Genomic DNA, 18,353 nt, shown 5'->3' with positions numbered 1-18,353 from the left:
TGCTCCGCCGGCAGCACTCCGCTTTAAAAAAAAATTTTTTTTTTGCTCCGCCAGCGTCCCGATATTTTCTTCCTCTCATCTGGTCACCCTACCCAGGGCCCAGGGAACCTGACTGCAGGGGCTTCAACGAACCAGCCAGAGAGGTGGCTCAGCAGGGGAGGGTACCTAGGGGTCAGAGCAGCCCCGCGCTGCCGGGGGGCAGGACCCAGGGTGGGGGGAGGCAGATGAAGAGGGTGCTAAGCCCCTGCCCCGGGGGGTGCTGTGGAGCCTGCAGGTTCAGGGCAGGAACAGGCTGGAAATCGTTTCCCCCAACACCACAACTCCAGAGCCAGTGGTGGATTAATGATTTTGCCGCCCCTAGGCCCTGAAATAATTGCCGCCCCCGGTGGCTGGCCCCATATGAACTTGTTTTAGTTTTTTTAGTTTTAGTCTGTATAGCGCGGTTTCGGTTATAGCGTGGGACCGTGCATGGATCCAAAATGCCGCGTTCAAGCGGGGGTCCGGTTTTATATCAAATATTTATTTTTTATTTTATGTAGATACAATGAAAGAAATAAAAGTATTTGAGTAGTAAGTAATTACATTTGTTTACGCCTACACCTTTGAGCGGCAAACTTATTAATTAATTCTGTATAATCCAGAGAAGTTGTTAGATCCTTTTCAATTGTCAGGAGAGAAAGGGAGTTTAATTTTTCTTCACTGAGATTAGCCCTCAAATAGTTTTTCACCCTTTTTAATGCCGAAAATGATCATTCCACTGAACAGTTTGTAGCAGGTGTGCAAACGAACATTCGGAAGGCAATATCAAGATTTGGATATACTGAATGAATGTTTCGATTTCGAAGAAGGCTGCAATATCTTATAATTGACTTCTTTTCATTTTCAGGAATTTCGACACCTTCCAAATACGATCGAAAATGTAGACACTCATTCACGAATGATTCTTCTAAATCTCCTTGGTAGCATAGCTGTAATTTTTTAGCATGAACTGTTATATCTGCTGTTGAAGTATTGGTAATGTTAGAGAGAAACTGAAATGTTCCATACATTTCTTGATACGCATTACTTCTGCGTTTCAATTCGGAACATACATGGTCTAGTATTGTTAAAAAGGTATCTACTTTAAATTTATCTCTACCACACATTTCCACTTCAACTTTGCGTGTCTCCTCAGCTTGCAGTTTACGCTTTCTTTTTCGCTTTGTGTCAAAATCGTAGTCTTCAATTTCAGATTTTTCTTTGGCTTTCTCTTCATACATATCAAACAAGTCCCGTATAGAGTTAATGTATCCTATTAGTGAGTTGTAGAGTTCTACAACTGTCTGTATATCAATATAAACATTTTGCAGTTTTTGGCTAGTTATATGAAATCTTTCCACGAGTGAGCTCCAAAATACAGCCATAAAAGCTGCCTCAAGTTGATCAAGTTTTCGCTGCAGGCCTGCAGTTCATTACATGTAACAGGTTTCTCAGTAGCATCTTCCTTTATTGTATTTAGGGCTTTAATTATAGCATTCCAGTTTTCACTCAGATTATGACAAGCTTCCACTCGAGATGACCAGCAAGTCTCAGAAAGTCTTTTTATTACTTTACTGCCTGGCTTCAAATTAGATAGTAAAATCTCCCACCGGTGAGTAGAGGCAGAAAAAAATGAATAAAGATGTTGGACATTTGAGAAAAATGAACATGCTTCTTGACAACTTTCTGCTGTACATACTCCAACCAGATTTAAAGAATGCGCAGAGCAAGGCACATACAGAGCATAAGGATTTATATTCTTAATTCTTGCTTGCAACCCGCTATATACACCAGACATGTTAGTGGCATTGTTGTACGACTGGCCACGGCAGTTTGCGATATCTAATCCATAACAATTCAAAGTTGAAAGTACAGCATCAGCTAACTGTTCTGATTTGTGGCCAGTATTTGGTAAAAAACAAAGAAACCTCTCTACTGGTATGCCATCATCGTTTACATATCTCAGTATAAAAGCCAATTGATCAACATGATATATGTCGGGAGTTGAGTCAACGCTTATCGAGAAATATTTGGCTTCTTTTACTTCTTTAATAATATTTGAGATCACATTTGAAGCCATCAATGTTATATATTCATCACATGTATAGGATGAAAGATAAGATACGTTACCTCAACCTTCATTTCCATAACGTGCAATGTGACTTGCTAAAAATAGGTCGAATTCTGTGACAAGCTCAAGGGCCATCATGTAATTGCCATTATAAGGTGATCCAAATTTTTCCACCTTACCTCTAAATGCAAGTCCTCTGCTTGAAAGTTTCTTTACCACTGCTACAAACCTCTTCAACACATTTCTCCAATACATAACGGCTTCTTCCATTTGAAATTTTAAATTCATATCAATTCTTCCAGATATCTCGCCTCTCTTCACCATTGTCAGTACACACGTTTTATGTTCAGTCAAATTTTCATGTTCACGTAGTCGAGCTGATATGTTTTTCCAGTCATGGTATCCACTCATCGCCAGACTAGAGATCCCTCCGAATAATCGACATGGGGCACAAAACACGGCTCCTTTCCTCTCCGAATATACAAGATATTCCCGTGGCTTTACTTCACCATTTAAAAGATGTCGTTCAAACACATTTTTTGTTAGAACACGCATTTTATCAGTATATTGTCTTTTTGAGTTAGTAAAATCACTATCGATATTTTGTTTAATACCATGCGTTGATAAATACTCAATTGTAGCATCATTCAATATCTATTGGGCCGGGTCATCACTTATGGTAGATATTCCAATGTCAGATTGAATTTCTGATTGATGTGATTCATAAATCTCTGCAGTATTGTCAAAGATATCCAGAGCAACATGATTCCCGGGTAGTCTCTGATACGCTAGTATTTGTAACATTTTCATCAACACTAACCGCAGCCAGAATTTCTTCATTAGTTTTAATATGTACTTTATACACATCAATATTTTCAATATCAACACCAATATTTTCACTTTTTACTTCACTACTTCTTTCAACTTTTTTTTCTGTCTCACTGTCGGCACTAACTGATACAACAAAGGAATCAATTTTGCGCATTTTTGCTATCATTTCATTTTCCCTTTCTTTCTTCTGTATAGCATTTTTTTTTAACTGAGCACCGCTTAATTTCTTCCTTCCGGTCATATTGTTAATTAACGCTTAGGATTGTCGCGACTCCAGTCCTGAGTATGTTGTTTACTAAATGGCGTCTCCGTCGCGCCGTCATTGGTGGTTTCAATACGCGCTATCAGGATTGGTAGAATCGTGGCGTGCGATGTTGCGATTATAAAAATGCTGCCCCTGCAAATTTGCTGCCCTAGGCCTAGGCCTTGTTGGCCTAGGAGATAATACGCCGCTGTCCAGAGCTTAGCTGAGGGGCAGAGAGTGCTAGTGCTATGCGGGGCTTTGGCAGTGGAGGTCGCTCCACTGACCGCTGCCAGTGAGTGCAGGCCCGACCCCTATTGCAGTCCTCAGGGGAGTGGGGGCGGGGCTGGGGCGGAGCAGGGGTGGGAAGAGGCGGGGCTGGGGCAGAGCAGGGGCGGGGACCAGGGAAGAAGCGGAGCAGGGGTTGAAGCAGCATGCAGCTGCGCAGGGCACCAGGAAATATGGTGCCCCAAATTTCTTGGTGCCCTATGCAGCTGCGTACTTTGCGTATGGGTAGTGGGAGAAGGAAGGAGCCTGACGGCCAGGCTGTGGTGAGCTGAGCGCTCCGACCAGGGGCTGGTTCTCCGCACAGTGCTGGGAGCAGACGTGCCCCGCCGGGAGCTTAGGGGGCGAAGGGGCAAAGCAGGGAGAGGACAGTGAGAGTGGGAGCACATAAAGGGCCAATGGGTGGGCAGCAGAGGCGACACGTAACCGGCCGCCGCCTGGTGCTTGCCCACACTCACCAACCACCACAGCTCGCAATGCACAGCAAGTGCTGGCCAGAAATGGGATACAGGGCGGGCCCTGCTGGCTGAAAGCTAGCATGCAGCAGGGGGTTCTGACGGATCAGCAGGGGGAGCAGCTGGCCCCGCACACTGCATCTTTGCTCTGTCACCAGCCTTACACACCCACCCCCATTGTCAGCCACTGGACCCCCTTCCCACTCACTGCTGGTGGGCTGGTGGCTGGCGAGCAGGGATCCAGCCAGCAGCAGGACCCGCCAGTACTGATGATGGGGGGAGACAGAAAATATGGGACAATTTGCACATGTTAAAGAAAAAGTCAGGACACCTGCAGGAGGGCTTAAATATGGGACATCTGGTCACCCTAGTGATTCCCAGCTTGAGTAGACATTCCTGCAATGGCTCTGATTGAGCTAGTGCGCTGAGAATAGAAGTAGTCAGGGTGGTGCAAACGGCAAGCTGCCACAAGTATGATCCCGTCCAAAATGCAAGGCACATACTCTGGGCAGCTAGCCCCTCCCACCACTGCATCTGCACTTCTATTTTTAGCACCCTAGCTCAGTCAGAGCTAGTGCAGGTATGTCTACTTAAGCTGCTAATTACACCTTCAAGCTCAAAGTGTAAACATATCCTTAGTATTTACCATCTCAGTGATTCCAGATGAACTGTACTCCGTTTACAAGTAAAAGAGTTTTCTTTTTAAAAGCAGCATCACAAAATCCCTCTGAGATGTGAGGGTCAAGATGGGGTCTTTTCATGCTGCATAAGAACATAAGAATGGCCATACTGGGTCAGACCAAAGGTCCATCCAGCCCAGTATCCTGTCTACCGACAGTGGCCAATGCCAGGTGCCCCAGAGGGAGTGAACCTAACAGGTAAAGATCAAGTGATCTCTCTCCTGCCATCCATCTCCACCCTCTGACAAACAGAGGCTAGGGACACCATTCCTTACCCATCCTGGCTCATAGCCATTAATGGACTTAACCTCCATGAATTTATCTAGTTCTCTTTTAAACCCTGTTATAGTCCTAGTCTTCACAACCTCCTCAGGCAAGGAGTTCCACAGGTTGACTGTGTGCTGTGTGAAGAAGAACTTCCTATTATTTGTTTTAAACCTGATGCCCATTAATTTCATTTGGTGGCCCCTAGTTCTTATATTATGGGAACAAGTAAATAACTTTTCCTTATTCACTTTCTCCACACCACTCATGATTTTATATACATCTCTCATATTCCCCCTTAGTCTCCTCTTTTCCAAGCTGAAAAGTCCTAGCCTCTTTAATCTCTCCTCATATGGGACACGTTCCAAACCCCTAATCATTTTAGTTGCCCTTTTCTGAACTTTTTCTAATGCCAGTATATCTTTTTTGAGATGAGGAGACCACATCTTTATGCAGTATTCAAGATATGGGCATACCATGTTTATATAAAGGCAATAAGATATTCTCTGCCACTGCACACTGCGTGAACGTCTTCAGAGAACTATCCACCATGACTCCAAGATCTCTTTCCTGATTAGTTGTAGCTAAATTAGCCCCCATCATATTGTATGTATAGTTGGGGTTATTTTTTCCAATGTGCATTACTTTACATTTATTCACATTAAATTTCATTTGCCATTTTGTTGCCCAATAACTTAGTTTTGTGAGATCTTTTTGAAGTTCTTCACAGTCTGCTTTGGTCTTAACTATCTTGAGCAGTTTAGTATCATCTGCAAACTTTGCCACCTCACTGTTTACCTCTGTCTCCAGATCATTTATGAATAAGTTGAATAGGATTGGTCCTAGGATTGACCCTTGGGGAACACCACTCTCCATTCTGAAAATTTACCATTTATTCCTACCCTTGTTCCCTGTCTTTTAACAAGTTCTCAATCCATGAAAGGATCTTCCCTCTTATCCCATGACAACTTAATTTACGTAAGAGCCTTTGGTGAGGGACCTTGTCAAAGGCTTTCTGGAAATCTAAGTACACTATGTCCACTGGATCCCCCTTGTCCACATGTTTGTTGACCCCTTCAAAGAACTCTAATAGATTAGTAAGACATGATTTCCTTTTACAGAAACCATGTTGACTTTTGCCCAACAAGTTATGTTCTTCTATGTGTCTGACAATTTTATTCTTTACTATTGTTTCAACTAATTTGCCTGGCACTGATGTTAGACTTACTGGTCTGTAATTGCCGTGATCACTTCTAGAGCCCTTTTTAAATATTGGCGTTACATTAGCTGTCTTCCAATCATTGGGTACAGAAGCCGATTTAAAGGACAGGTTACAAACCATAGTTAATAGTTCCACAATTTCACATTTGAGTACTTTCAGAACTCTTGGGTGAATGCCATCTGGTCCTGGTGACTTGTTAATGTTAAGTTTATCAATTAATTCCAAAACCTCCTCTAGCGACACTTCAATCTGTGACAATTCCTCAGATTTGTCACCTAGGTTAGGTTTGGGAATCTCCCTAACATCCTCAGCCGTAAAGACTCAAGCAAAGAATTCATTTAGTTTCTCCGCAATAACTTTATCGTCTTTAAGTGCTCCTTTTGTATCTCGATCGTCCAGGGGCCCCACTGGTTGTTTAGCAGGCTTCCTGCTTCTGATGTACTTAAAAAACATTTTGTTATTATCTTTTGAGTTTTTGGCTAGCTGTTCTTCAAACTCCTTTTTGGCATTTCTTATTACATTTTTACACTTAATTTGGCAGTGTTTATGCTCCTTTCTATTTACCTCACTAGGATTAGACTTCCACTTTTTAAAAGATGCCTTTTTATCTCTCACTGCTTCTTTTACATGGTTGTTAAGCCACGGTGGCTCTTTTTTAGTTGTTTTACTGTGTTTTTTAATTTGGGGTATACATTTAAGTTGGGCCTCTATTATGGTGTCTTTGAAAAGTGTCAATGCAGCTTACAGGGATTTCACTCTAGTCACTGTACCTTTTAATTCCTGTTTAACTAACCCCCTCATTTTTCCATAGTTCCCCTTTCTGAAATTAAATGCCACAGTGTTGGGCTGTTGAGGTGTTCTTCCCACCACAGGAATGTTAAATGTTATTATATTATGGTCACTATTTCCAGGGCCGCCGGGGGGAGGGGGGGGCAAGAGGGGCAATTTGCCCCAGGCCTCGGGCCCCACAGGGGCCCCCATGAGAATATAGTATTCTATAGTATTGCAACTTTTTTTTATGGAAGGGGCCCCCGAAATTGCTTTGCCCCAGGCCCCCTGAATCCTCTGGGCGGCCCTGACTATTTCCAAGCAGTCCTGTTATAGTTACCTCTTGGACAAGATCCTGCGCTCCACTCTGGACTAAATTGAGAATTGCCTCTCCCCTTGTGGGTTCCTGTACCAGCTGCTCCAAGAAGCAGTCATTTCAAGTATCAAGAAATTTTGTCTCTGCATTTAATCCTGAGGTGACATGTACCCAGTCAATATGGGGATAATTGAAATCCCCCACTATTATTGAGTTCTTTATTTTGATAGCCTCTCTAATCTCCCTTAGCATTTCATTGTCACTATCACTGTCCTGATCAGGTGGTCGATAATAGATCCCTACTTTTATATTCTTATTAGATCATGAAATTACTATCCATAGAGATGCTATGCACAACATCAACATAATAAAGGTCAAATTAGGATCTCTGTGACACCTTTCGGAGGATGTGGGGGGCAGTTTACAGGCACAAATAAGACTACACTTTGAAGACAATGCGGTTGCACAGGTGTCAGTGAGGACATCGTTTGTGTAGCAGAACCTTTATTATGGTTTATGAAGAGGGAAGGAGCCCAGCTTGACTCTCAAATACCAGGCTGAATGTGCAAAGTTGGCAGCAGGTGAAAATGGTTTTTTACTAGTAAACTGCATATGTTTGATCTGAGAAATGATAAACACGTAGCCCTCTCATGGCATTTATATGGAGATGCTTTTTAAAGCAAGGCCACATTTTAAACCACAGCAGCTTTGATACTATAGTTAAGTCCAGGCAATGGAGAATGATGGTTTGTCACAACTGAGAGATTCAAGCTGAGCTTGAACTATCACTGGTGGTTTAACGATCACAAAATCAATTCTCGCACAATTTGGAGGGAGGATGGGACAGTCAGCAAAAGCCCCATTCTGCTCTAAATGAGCCTGCTGGTCCTTGCTAGGAATGGAAGTTGTTGGGAGTCTGTAGCCCCGGAGTAGGCACTGGATTGTGGCCCGGCCCCAGCAATATGGTGAGAAGAGACAGACATGTTTGAGGGAAGATCAGTCACATGGAGTATTAGTATTCATGCCACCCACAATCCCAGACCACGTTTGGTGTGGAGGGGAGCTGCTCACAGAGATCACGCCCAGTCATAAGTGGCTGGAGATGATGGGGAGAGATTGTAGGCAGGGAACAATGGATCAGTTACTGTGGGTGTGAACTCGTTTTCTCCCAATAGGTAGGGACCAGCAGAGGAGAAGGACAGTGAGACAAATTCTGTCTGTCTGGGTCTTCCTGTGTTTCTGTCTTCTCTGTTTGGGTTTGCTTGGGTCTGTGCATCTGACTGTCTGTGGAACTCTCTGTCCATCTGTGGATCTGTCTCTTTGTCTGTCTGTGAATTGGGATATTAACACTGCTTTTCCCCTCTCATCTTTCCCTCTGCCGGCTCCTCTAGCTCTATGGGCAGTACACAGACCAGCTCTCTGACTTTGCACAGAAGGAAGCGGCAAAACTACTGAGTGAGAAAGAGACCCAAGGGAACAGACAGAGCCCCCAGAAACGGGACAGCCAGACAGAGGTCAAAGAGGAGCGGTACTCCAAATGCCAAGGTAGGACCACTCAGCCCCACTGGACAGACAGGCTCACTTTATTACCAAAAGATGGACAGACTGCCACTGTTCAAGCTGGAGGTGCAGAGGGATGGAATTCAAGTGGGGCAAAAGGGGGACAAGTGAGCCTTGTTCCAAAAGAAGGAGGAAGAAGTCCCACTGGGTGGAAGAGGAGAAGCTAGCAGAGGCTAAATTTCCTTTCCCACTTTCCCCCCAGGAATATGTGTGACAGCAAGGGATAGTTTTTCTCAAAGCAGTCTCTCATTCCATCACACAGTAGGTTACAGATCTCCTGTCCAGGATGGAGAGGCCTTTCTCACACTTGTGGGATTATTTGAGGAGATCTCTCCTTCCAGTGCACAAGAGGTTAAACTCCCCATCCTGCCCATACTGCAGAGGACTTTGCAGTACTGTATAGCGAGAGATAGGTGCCAAGTCCTTCAGCACTCAAACATGATGTTTCCACAGGCGCTGCTTGTGATGGGATCCCCGGGGTGCAGCCTGGAACTGTGGAACCACTGTGCCCCCTGAACTCTCTCCAGCCTGGGCTATCTCTCACAATGCCTTGCTAGCAACCAACAGCAAGTCCCTCCAGGCGCTGTGATCACTCAGCACAACAGCATGTGGAGCCCCACACCCAGCTATATTGCATGAGTGCTCCCAGAGCCACTCATGAATCACACAGAGAAAGGCACCAGAGCCAAATCCCCCCAGCTCCCAGCACTATACCCCAGGAATATACTGTCTTGCACTGCTCAAGACGAGCAATGCTGATTTATTAATTGGTTCACCACTTCATCAATGGAAAGTGGATATACACCAGCCTTTGCAAAACCTGAGCAGATTTACCACACACTTCATACAAACTCGCTGGTAAAGATAAACAATTAAACAAATTTATTGACTACAAAAGATACATTTTAAGTGCTATTAAGTGATAGGCAGAAAGTCACAGTTAGTTACTAAAAGAAATAAAATATAAGCACGCAGTCTAAACTTTCAACCCTATTAGACTGGGCAACATATAGATTAAGCAGTTTTTCTCACCCCACTGGATATTGCAGTCCCTAGTATACAGATTTCACCCTTGAAATCTGGGCCAGTCCCCGCAGTTGGTGTCCTTGTTGCTTGAAGGATAGGTGGGGGCAGGGGAAAGGCCCAGCATGTGGCCACTGAGTTCTGTTTTATACTCTCAGTCCCATGTGCTTGGGGAGCACAAGTCCAGGCATGTCTGGGGGCATTGCAGAGTCGCCAGGCAAGGTTGAGCAATTCCCCTGGTGTGGCCTCATGCAGGTGAGTCATTGCATTGTAGCTCCCTTGCTGGACAATGGTTGTTGATGGGTTGTTTGACATCCCACCCGGAAATTGGTTACTTTCCTTGCTGTTGCCTCTGGGGAGCTAATATCTGGCTGATTCCCCAACTTACAGCATGTTTTAGTGACAACCATACAACACAATCTCACAACTTCATAGGCATTAATTATATACATATATGGATAGAAAAAATGACTTTCAGCAGATTATAACCTTTCCCCTGATACCTCACATGGCTTGCTTTATATGCAAGATCACAATTATATATAAATGAGGAATATGGGGGTTACAGGGTGCTCCCCCAAGGTATAGAATGTCACACTGCTATCTTGCCATACTCAATAAGGGAAAGAAGAGACAGCCAGGGGGCTTCCTCAATATTTCTTGACCCTCCCTGGCTTAACCTCTTGCCTCAAGACTCTTTCTCATCCACAGACTGTGCTAGACACATTCAGAAATATGTTACCAAGAAGCTTGGAGAAGACTGGATATTCCTGGTTCTGTTGGGTCTGGTCATGGCGCTGGTGAGCTGGGGAATGGATTATGCCAGCGCCAAGAGCCTGCAGGGTGGGTCCCATTCAGGTGTTATGAAACTGACTCATAAATCACATGAACAATTCACTTCTATGCCTAATATCCCATGTTCAGCACCAACTCCCTGCAGCACATTGCCCCATAGTGCCATGCTGGGACATTGGGGTCAGTACTAACTCCCAGGGCAGAATATCCCCTAGTTTGTCACCCACACCACTCCCTGAGCACAGCTCTTCTCGCTGGGGCACTGGGATCAGTACTGACCCAGAGGGGAGAGTATCCTCTAAAGCAGGGGTCTCAAACACGCGGCCTGCTGGGCTATTTCCTGCGGCCCGCCGAGCGGCCCGCGCCCGCTCCCCCCGCCTACCTCCAGGCCAGGGGTGGGCAAACTACACCCGCGGGATTGCCCCCCTCGAGCCCCGCGCCGGCTGGCATCACGTCCCTGCGGCCGGGGGGAGAAGCAGAGTGTTGCTCTGGCTTCCAGGCACGCCCCCCCCCCCGCAGCTCCCATTGGCCGGGAACGGGGAACCACGGCCAATGGGAGCTTCGGGGGAGGTACCTGGAGGAGCAGCAAGCAGCGTGAGGAACCCTGCATCCCCCTCTCCCAGGGGCCGCAGGGACATGGTTCCAGCTACTTCCCGGAGTGGAGCAGAGCGGGGCCGGGGCCAGGGCTGGCAGCCTGCCCTGGCCCCGGCCCCGGTGTGCGCCGCTGCCACCCCGGAGCCCGAAGCCCTCCTGCACCCCGCCCCCCCAACTCCCTGCCCTGAGCCCCCTGCTGCACCCCACACCCCAACCCCCTGCTGCATCCCACACTCCTTCTGCACCCCAACTCCCTGCCTTGAGCCCTCTGCCTGCACCCCAGCCCCATGCCCTGAGCCCCCTTCTGCACCCTGAGCCCTCTGCCTGCACCCCAACCCCCTGCTGCACCTCAACTCCCTGCCCTGAGCCCCTGCCACACCCCTCATGCACCCTCTGGGGGCAGGGAGGGGGCGGAGTTGGGGTGCGGACTTCGGGGAAGGGGTTGGAATGGGGGCAGGGAAGGGGTGGGAAGAGGCTGGGCCTCATGGAAGGGGTGGAGTGGGGGCAGGGCTGGGAGCAGTGAGGGGGTGTGTGTCAGTGATGCGGCCCTCGGGCTAATGAACTAGCCCTCATGTGGCCCTCGTGGTCATTTGAGTTTGAGACCCCTGCTCTAAAAGTCACACAGTTGTTGCAGAACATTCATTTTATTTGGAAGTTTCTCCTCAAAACATAGGCCAGACATCCCCTGCTTAGCTTAGGATATTTAACAGTTACAGGCCAAGGTAGAACAGTAAGGCTTGACCATGAAGTCCTGTTAATTTAATATTATATTTCTCCCCTCAAGATACATACATACACACAGCTCCTCTAATCCAGACCCCACATCCTATTTTGGGAGACCCTCTTTCTACTGGGGTGAATTCAGTTTTCAGGTTCATTCACCCTTGTGTTTCACATCCCCCTAATACACACTGCTCCCTGTGACACCTGCCCTCTGCTGGCAGGACCCCTTTCTGCTGAGGGGTTCAGTCCTGGACGTGGTTGGATTGTTCTCGGTTGGGCCAACCCGTGCTTTTGAGCTGGGTTTGTTTGATGCTCATCAACCCCTTTGGGGGCGTGCTGCTCTCGCTGACTCCTGTTCTGTCTGTCCACAGCTTACAAGTGGATGTACAAGGAGCTGCACCCGAGTGTCCCTATGCAGTACCTGGCCTGGGTCACCTACCCCCTCATCCTCATCCTCTTTGCTGCTGTCTTCTGCCACCTCGTCTCCCCACAGGCTGTTGGTGAGAGCAGGGGGCAAGGGAAGATCTGCTTTTGTCTGTCTCTTTTTCTGTATGGCATGTTCCTTGTTTCTATGGCTTATTTACTCATTGTCTGTTCTGGTTTTTTTCAGGGTCTGGGATTCCTGAGCTGAAGACAATCATGCGGGGAGTGGTCCTCAAGGAATACCTCACACTCAAAGCTTTTGTGGCCAAAGTTGTAGGCCTGACAGCTGGGCTGGGGAGTGGCATGCCTATAGGGAAAGAGGTGAGTGTTGCTATTGTGTGTGTGTGCAGTGATGGCCAGGGATGGGGAGGCAGGTATAGGTGTCTCTTTGGGCACTGTGAAGCCCTGGGGAGGAAGGGGCTATAACTATCTTATCTTTTTGGACAAGGGGCCATTTCACTCCACTACCACTGCTCTGCTTTTGTTTCTGAATTTCCCTACAGCATTGACCTCCCATTGGTCATTTTCCTGACTCTGTAAAAGGTTCGATAGAGAAAGGATTAAAGGAAGTGTGAAGTTGCACTCCATAATGTTTTATGGAAATATGCTTATGAGTGTAAATATGATGTAACTGGAATATGCTTTATGCAAAAGATCTATTGTAAGGTATCATTACAAATCTACTGAGTGTGTTCATCCTATTTGTATGTATGTATCATTCTTGTAACTGAAGCTAGAAATATAAAGTATAACTCTGAAGTCCTATCGTAATTATGCAAAGTGTGGGCCATTGATGATGGTTTAGAATCTTGATGGCTCCCATTGACTAGGACAATTGATTGTAAATGTCTCTGTTTACTTGCAAGCCTTCCTGTGTTCATGTAAGCCAGCCCAGGAAGAATGGTGGAATCCATCTTAAACCTGGTGCTTTTCCATTTAGAAGAAGGGGTGGGGATCCAGAGAGACGAAAGATTCCCGCCTTGTGCCAAAGCTATAAAAGGGTGTGGAAGAGAACAAAGAAGGCTGCAGTCATGAGAAAACCATGGAAGGGATGGTCTGATGGGATAGCCTAATTTTGGCAATTAATTGATCTTTGACTATTAGCAATAAATATGCCCAATGGGCTGTGATGGGACACTAGATAGTGTGGGATCTGAGCTACTACAGAGAATTCTTTCCTGGGTGTCTGTCTGGTGAATCTTGCCCACATGCTCAGGGTTTAGCTGATCACCATGTTTGGGATCGGGAAGGAATTTTCCTCCAGGGCAGATTGGCAGAGGCCCTGGGGGTTTTTCGCCTTCCTCTGCAGCATGGGGCACGGGTCACTTGCTAGAGGATTCTCTGCACCTTGAAGTCTTTAAACCACAAGTTGAGGACTTCAATAGCTCAGACATAGGTCAGAGGAGTGGGTGGGTGAGATTCTGTGGCCTGCATTGTGCAGGAGGTCAGACTAGAAGATCATAATGGTCCCTTCTGACCTTAAAGTCTATGAGTAAACCCTAATTACAACCTGAGCTAGAACTAACAAGGATTGTACCAGAGTAAAGGATTGGGCCCAGACTAGGAAGGAGTCTAGTCTTTGAAAGAAGCTTATTGGAACAACTCTGAGGGTGAGATATTATCTGTAATCAGTTTCTTAATGTATTAGACTTAGACTCGTGTGTTTTTGCTTTATTTTACTTGGTAACTTACTTTGTTCTGTCTGTTATTATTTGAATCCACTTAAATCCTACTTTTTATATATAATAAAATCACTTTTGTTTATTAATTAACCCAGAGTAAGTGATTAAAACCTGGGGGAGCAAACAGCTGCATATCTCTCTATAGGTGTTATAGAGGGCGGACAATTTATGAATTTACCCTGTATAAGCTTTATGCAGAGTAAAACAGATTTATTTGGGGTTCGGATCCCATTGGGAACTGGATGTCTGGGTTCTGGAGACAGGAGTACTTGCTGAGCAGTTTTTGGTTAAAGTCTGCACCTTTGGGGGCGAGGACCAGACCTAGGTCTGTGTTGCAGCAGGCTAGCATGTCTAGCTCAACAAGGTAGGGTTCTGGAGTCCCAAGCTGACAGGGAAAACGGGCTCAGAGGTAATTCCAGCATGTCAGGTGACAGTTCACAAGGGTGTCTCTGTGACTGAACCCGTCACAGGAAGATGCTGAGATACCTTCAAATCACTGATTTCCTACCTGAGAGAAAGAGGGGAGAGATGGGGGGAGAGAGGCAGAGATGACCAGAGAGAGAGAGAGAGAGAGGAGAGCGTGCGCCAACATCTGTGTTTATTAAATCCATGTCAGTGGCACAATGTCACTGACCTTCTTTCCTCATCATCTTTCCCCTTCTCTTCTCTAACAGGGTCCCTTCGTGCACATTGCCAGCATCTGTGCTGCTGTGCTCAGCAAGTTCATGTCAATCTTCTGTGGTGTGTATGAGGTAAGGCACAGGTTTCTGCGTGCACTTATCCTGAAGCTCTCCATCTCCTGGGAGAGGCAACATGATTTCTTCTCCAGAGGAGGGCATAGCAGGGGAGGGGGCAGGATATTGGTACAGGGAATGCAGTGAGTTCACCAAGGTGTTACAGACCAGTACATTACATGTACTGGCCAGGATTATGGAGAGTGGCCAGGTATACAGTCCAGTAAGTTATAAGGACTGGCCAGGTATGTGGCCTACTAAGTTACAGAACAGACTGGCTAGGAATATGGTCTGGCAAGTCTGGATTCTGATAGTGCTAAAGCCATAAGCTACCTCATTGTAGTCACCCTCGATGCATAAAGACTTGCCAAGTAGCTTTGCATAAAGACCAGTTTGTCTTAGAATGTGCATGCACAGAGCACTGCTAATCATAGGAGTGGTCTATATGTCTGCTGTAGAAACAGCCTTTGCAGTAAAAAGATCATTGTAGTGATGAGCTGTTTATTAAGACTGGCAGTGTCCCTAGAGGCTAACTATATGCTATATAGAGAGACTGACTCACTGTAATAGAAACAGCTTGTGCAGACTGGCTCACTGCAGAGACTGGCTGTGTAATATAAGATAACTACAGCAGTTGTTTATATAGACCAGATCTGTATAGAGACTGGTGCACAGGAGTAGATTGGTGGCATGCAGGCACCACATCACTTTAGTACAGTTGACCTTGGCTGTACTTAGTGACCAGATCTCCATATTAGAGACAAGCTTATTGTACTAAAGACTGGCAGTGTGTAGAGCCCGGCTCACGATAGCAGAGACGGCTGCATTTGCTGCTGGCTGTTGCTTCATTTCAGAGGATGTGGGGACTAACCCTGTGGCTGTGCTCCCTCTAACCCTGGCATGCCCTTCTCTGGCTGGGCTCTCTGTTCCAGAATGTGTACAGGCAGCTCGAACTCCTGGTGGCGGCTTGCGCGGTTGGAGTTGGATGTTGCTTCGGGGCTCCTCTTGGAGGCAAGTGTATTCTTATATATGACATTTTGTATACATCACCTCAACTCTCTCACTGTGAATCTCCTGCATGAAAACAAGTTCTGCACAGACTTACCTTCTTTCCAGTTCTGTGGTGAAATGTTATTTCTTTTTTCATGTAATCATGGAGGATGAAAGGCAAGGGAGAGGGGAAAGGTGAGGTGGATTATGGGAAAAATGCCACAGAGGAAGTGACATTTGGGCAGGAAGTGTCATCACTAATGGCTGAGCCTATTTAGTCCCCATGTATCAGGCCGAAAGTCCAAAGGTGGGTCCGCCTACACAATCAGTAAAGACCACCTTCCAAAATAGAGAGGAAGGACCAAAAAACATAATGGTGGGGAGTGACATCACTCATGGACAGCAAGTGATAATACTCATGAACAGGAAGTTATATTTTTAGTGCGCAAAATAAACTCTTTATCAGTAAGCTAGAGAATAATATGGCTGTGGAGAAAAATGTGACTGTTAATCACTCACATCTTTGCTTCTGAATCAGAGCCACTCTCTTAAATAACACGTATGACAGAGATATATTTATCCTTCGGCTAGATGGACAAGGCCCAGGGCAACAGTACACAAGGTGCAACAGCCTCCAGTCAAGAGACATAGATCATTTGTCATAGAATGTTTCCCTTTTGATTAGTCCTGAGTGTGTGTCTGAGTGTGCCCACCCCACCTCAAGGCCCTACTCCAATCACCTGGACACTGTGCCCAGGGTAATTTGGAGGGTATTCAAAGTTTGATGGTTGTTCAAATACTGTGTTATTTCCTTGAGGCAAATACTTCACTTCCTGTCTTTAGATGGAATGAGTGAGGGGAGTAATAAACTGTAGCCCAGTCTTGGCTCAGGCCAGCTGAAAGAGATCATTTCATTACTGTTTGCCATAAACAAAAACCAGACAGTTTAGTATCTGGCAAATAGAGGGCTCCTGAATGCTTAGCAGACTGGTAACAGACCTGACATCCAGAGGGCAGGGGATCCTTCTCAGGGAGAGAGACAGAGGTAGGTGTGTGAGAATGGAGCAGCAGGCCGGAGGCAGCTTGAAGTTGGCTTCAGAGGGAAGGCTAGATAGCAGGCAGCCTGAGAGCTGCAACAAGGAGGCTGGATGAGAGCTAGGTGTCTAGCGGAGAAGCAGGCTGTGACTGGCTGAACGGCAGCAGCACCACACAGGAGGAGCCCTGTACAAACAGGAGGCGTGAGACTCTCACTATCTGGATGACAAGAGGACAGTGCAAAGGGGATCCCACCAGACGATGGGCCAGTGGGGTCTGCAGGCCAACACTTAATTACTCCAAAAGAGGGATGGACTAGAGGAGCAACTAGGGGTTAAAGGAGATTAAAACAGCAGAGGGCTCTCTTACAGCACCAGCCAAGGAGCAGGGTGAGCTGTGGAGGGGCACTGCTTACCCAAGCCAGGGGGAAGAGGGGGAGCTCCCTCTGCATTTAGCAGAGGAAGGGGAGAAATGCCCCCACCCCACTCCACTTTAACCCCTGCGGGCAGCCCATTACCTCTCTACTGGACTGTGACATCAGTTAATATACATGTTTAACCCTTGTACCTAGTGTACATGCACCCTTTCTTGTCTCCAAACCCTAGTAAAGAATCCTCCATTGCTCACGCACAATGTGAGCACGGTGCATGGAGCACCTCTAGTGCTGGCCACTGAGCATGCTGTCCGATCTCTAGAAGGGGCTCGGGTACCACAACCCCACAGTGACAATACCTGGGAGGGGATCCAGTACTTCCCATAGGAATATTTTTGTGGGGAAGTGGTAAAAAAAAGCAGAACAGAAACAAATGAAAGTGGCCTCTCCATGGGACAGTCCAGTGTGTGTCTGTGCTTTGCAACAGGCTGCAGAAACTCTGCCTTACAAAAATGGCAGCCACCCCAGCAAATAGCAGATTCCTGGACATGCAGAAGTGCAGCACAGAGGAAACAGGAGTTGCACATAGCAATTACAAAGATAGATACACCACAGGAGAATCCCTTCCCATGGTCTCCTTGCCCCCCAAACTTCATATGTGGAGCTGATAGACTCACAGAAGGAGCAAAAGGCATTTCATTTGGCTTTTGCCAACCTCATTGAGTCTGCTCTGATTGTGGGACCCTCACTGCTTATCAGAGATGTGCATGCACAAAGCAAACACTGCTGGAATGAGCTGGGGGTGCTAGCAGCAGTGAGAGAAACCTCCTTCCAGACTCACAAACTGATTGGGCCCACCAGCCTTGAAGGTGGGGCAAATAAATGCAGAAATACCCAGATGCCATGTTTTCATAATGGCTTTTCTGTCCGTAACCATGATTTAGCTTCCTGTTTCTGCCACGGTAGCAAGTAGAGGTCATTTCTTGTCCTAGCTAGCTCCTTTTGAGGTAATTTCTTGTTCAGATATATGTTTAATGTTATTTCCTGTTTGAATGGATTTGTTCTGAGGTAATTTCCTTTTTGATATATATTTTCCCAAGGAATGGTGTGTTCCTCTCTCCTCATTTTTAAGCAGTGGATTTCAGGGGTTCACATGGGGCAAGATTAAATCAAGATGGGTCCCTAGGCACTTCCCCACTTGGGTGTACCCCGGGCCTTGCTCCTGCACAGGGACCATCCGCACAGGAGTGGTCTGCTGAGCTGGTGTTTG

At 46.4% G+C, this 18,353-nt stretch overlaps 1 protein-coding gene across 1 annotated transcript in view; it reads left to right on the top strand.

Annotated features, from left to right (window-relative positions):
- CLCN1 (chloride voltage-gated channel 1) overlaps positions 1–18,353 on the top strand; it is a 69,432-nt gene that overhangs the window by 14,695 nt on the left and 36,384 nt on the right. The window contains 5 exon segments of the mRNA XM_024211805.1: positions 8,625–8,696; positions 10,446–10,577; positions 12,218–12,346; positions 12,457–12,590; positions 14,626–14,703. Coding sequence (XP_024067573.1) covers positions 8,625–8,696; positions 10,446–10,577; positions 12,218–12,346; positions 12,457–12,590; positions 14,626–14,703 — 545 coding nt within the window.

This window comes from Terrapene carolina, unplaced genomic scaffold (assembly GCF_002925995.2).
Source record: "Terrapene carolina triunguis isolate 2854851 unplaced genomic scaffold, T_m_triunguis-2.0 Scaffold740, whole genome shotgun sequence".
Classification (NCBI taxonomy): Eukaryota; Metazoa; Chordata; order Testudines; family Emydidae; genus Terrapene; species Terrapene triunguis.
The sequence above is the reverse complement of the archived record's forward strand: the minus strand, read 5'-3'. Positions and strand labels throughout refer to the sequence as shown.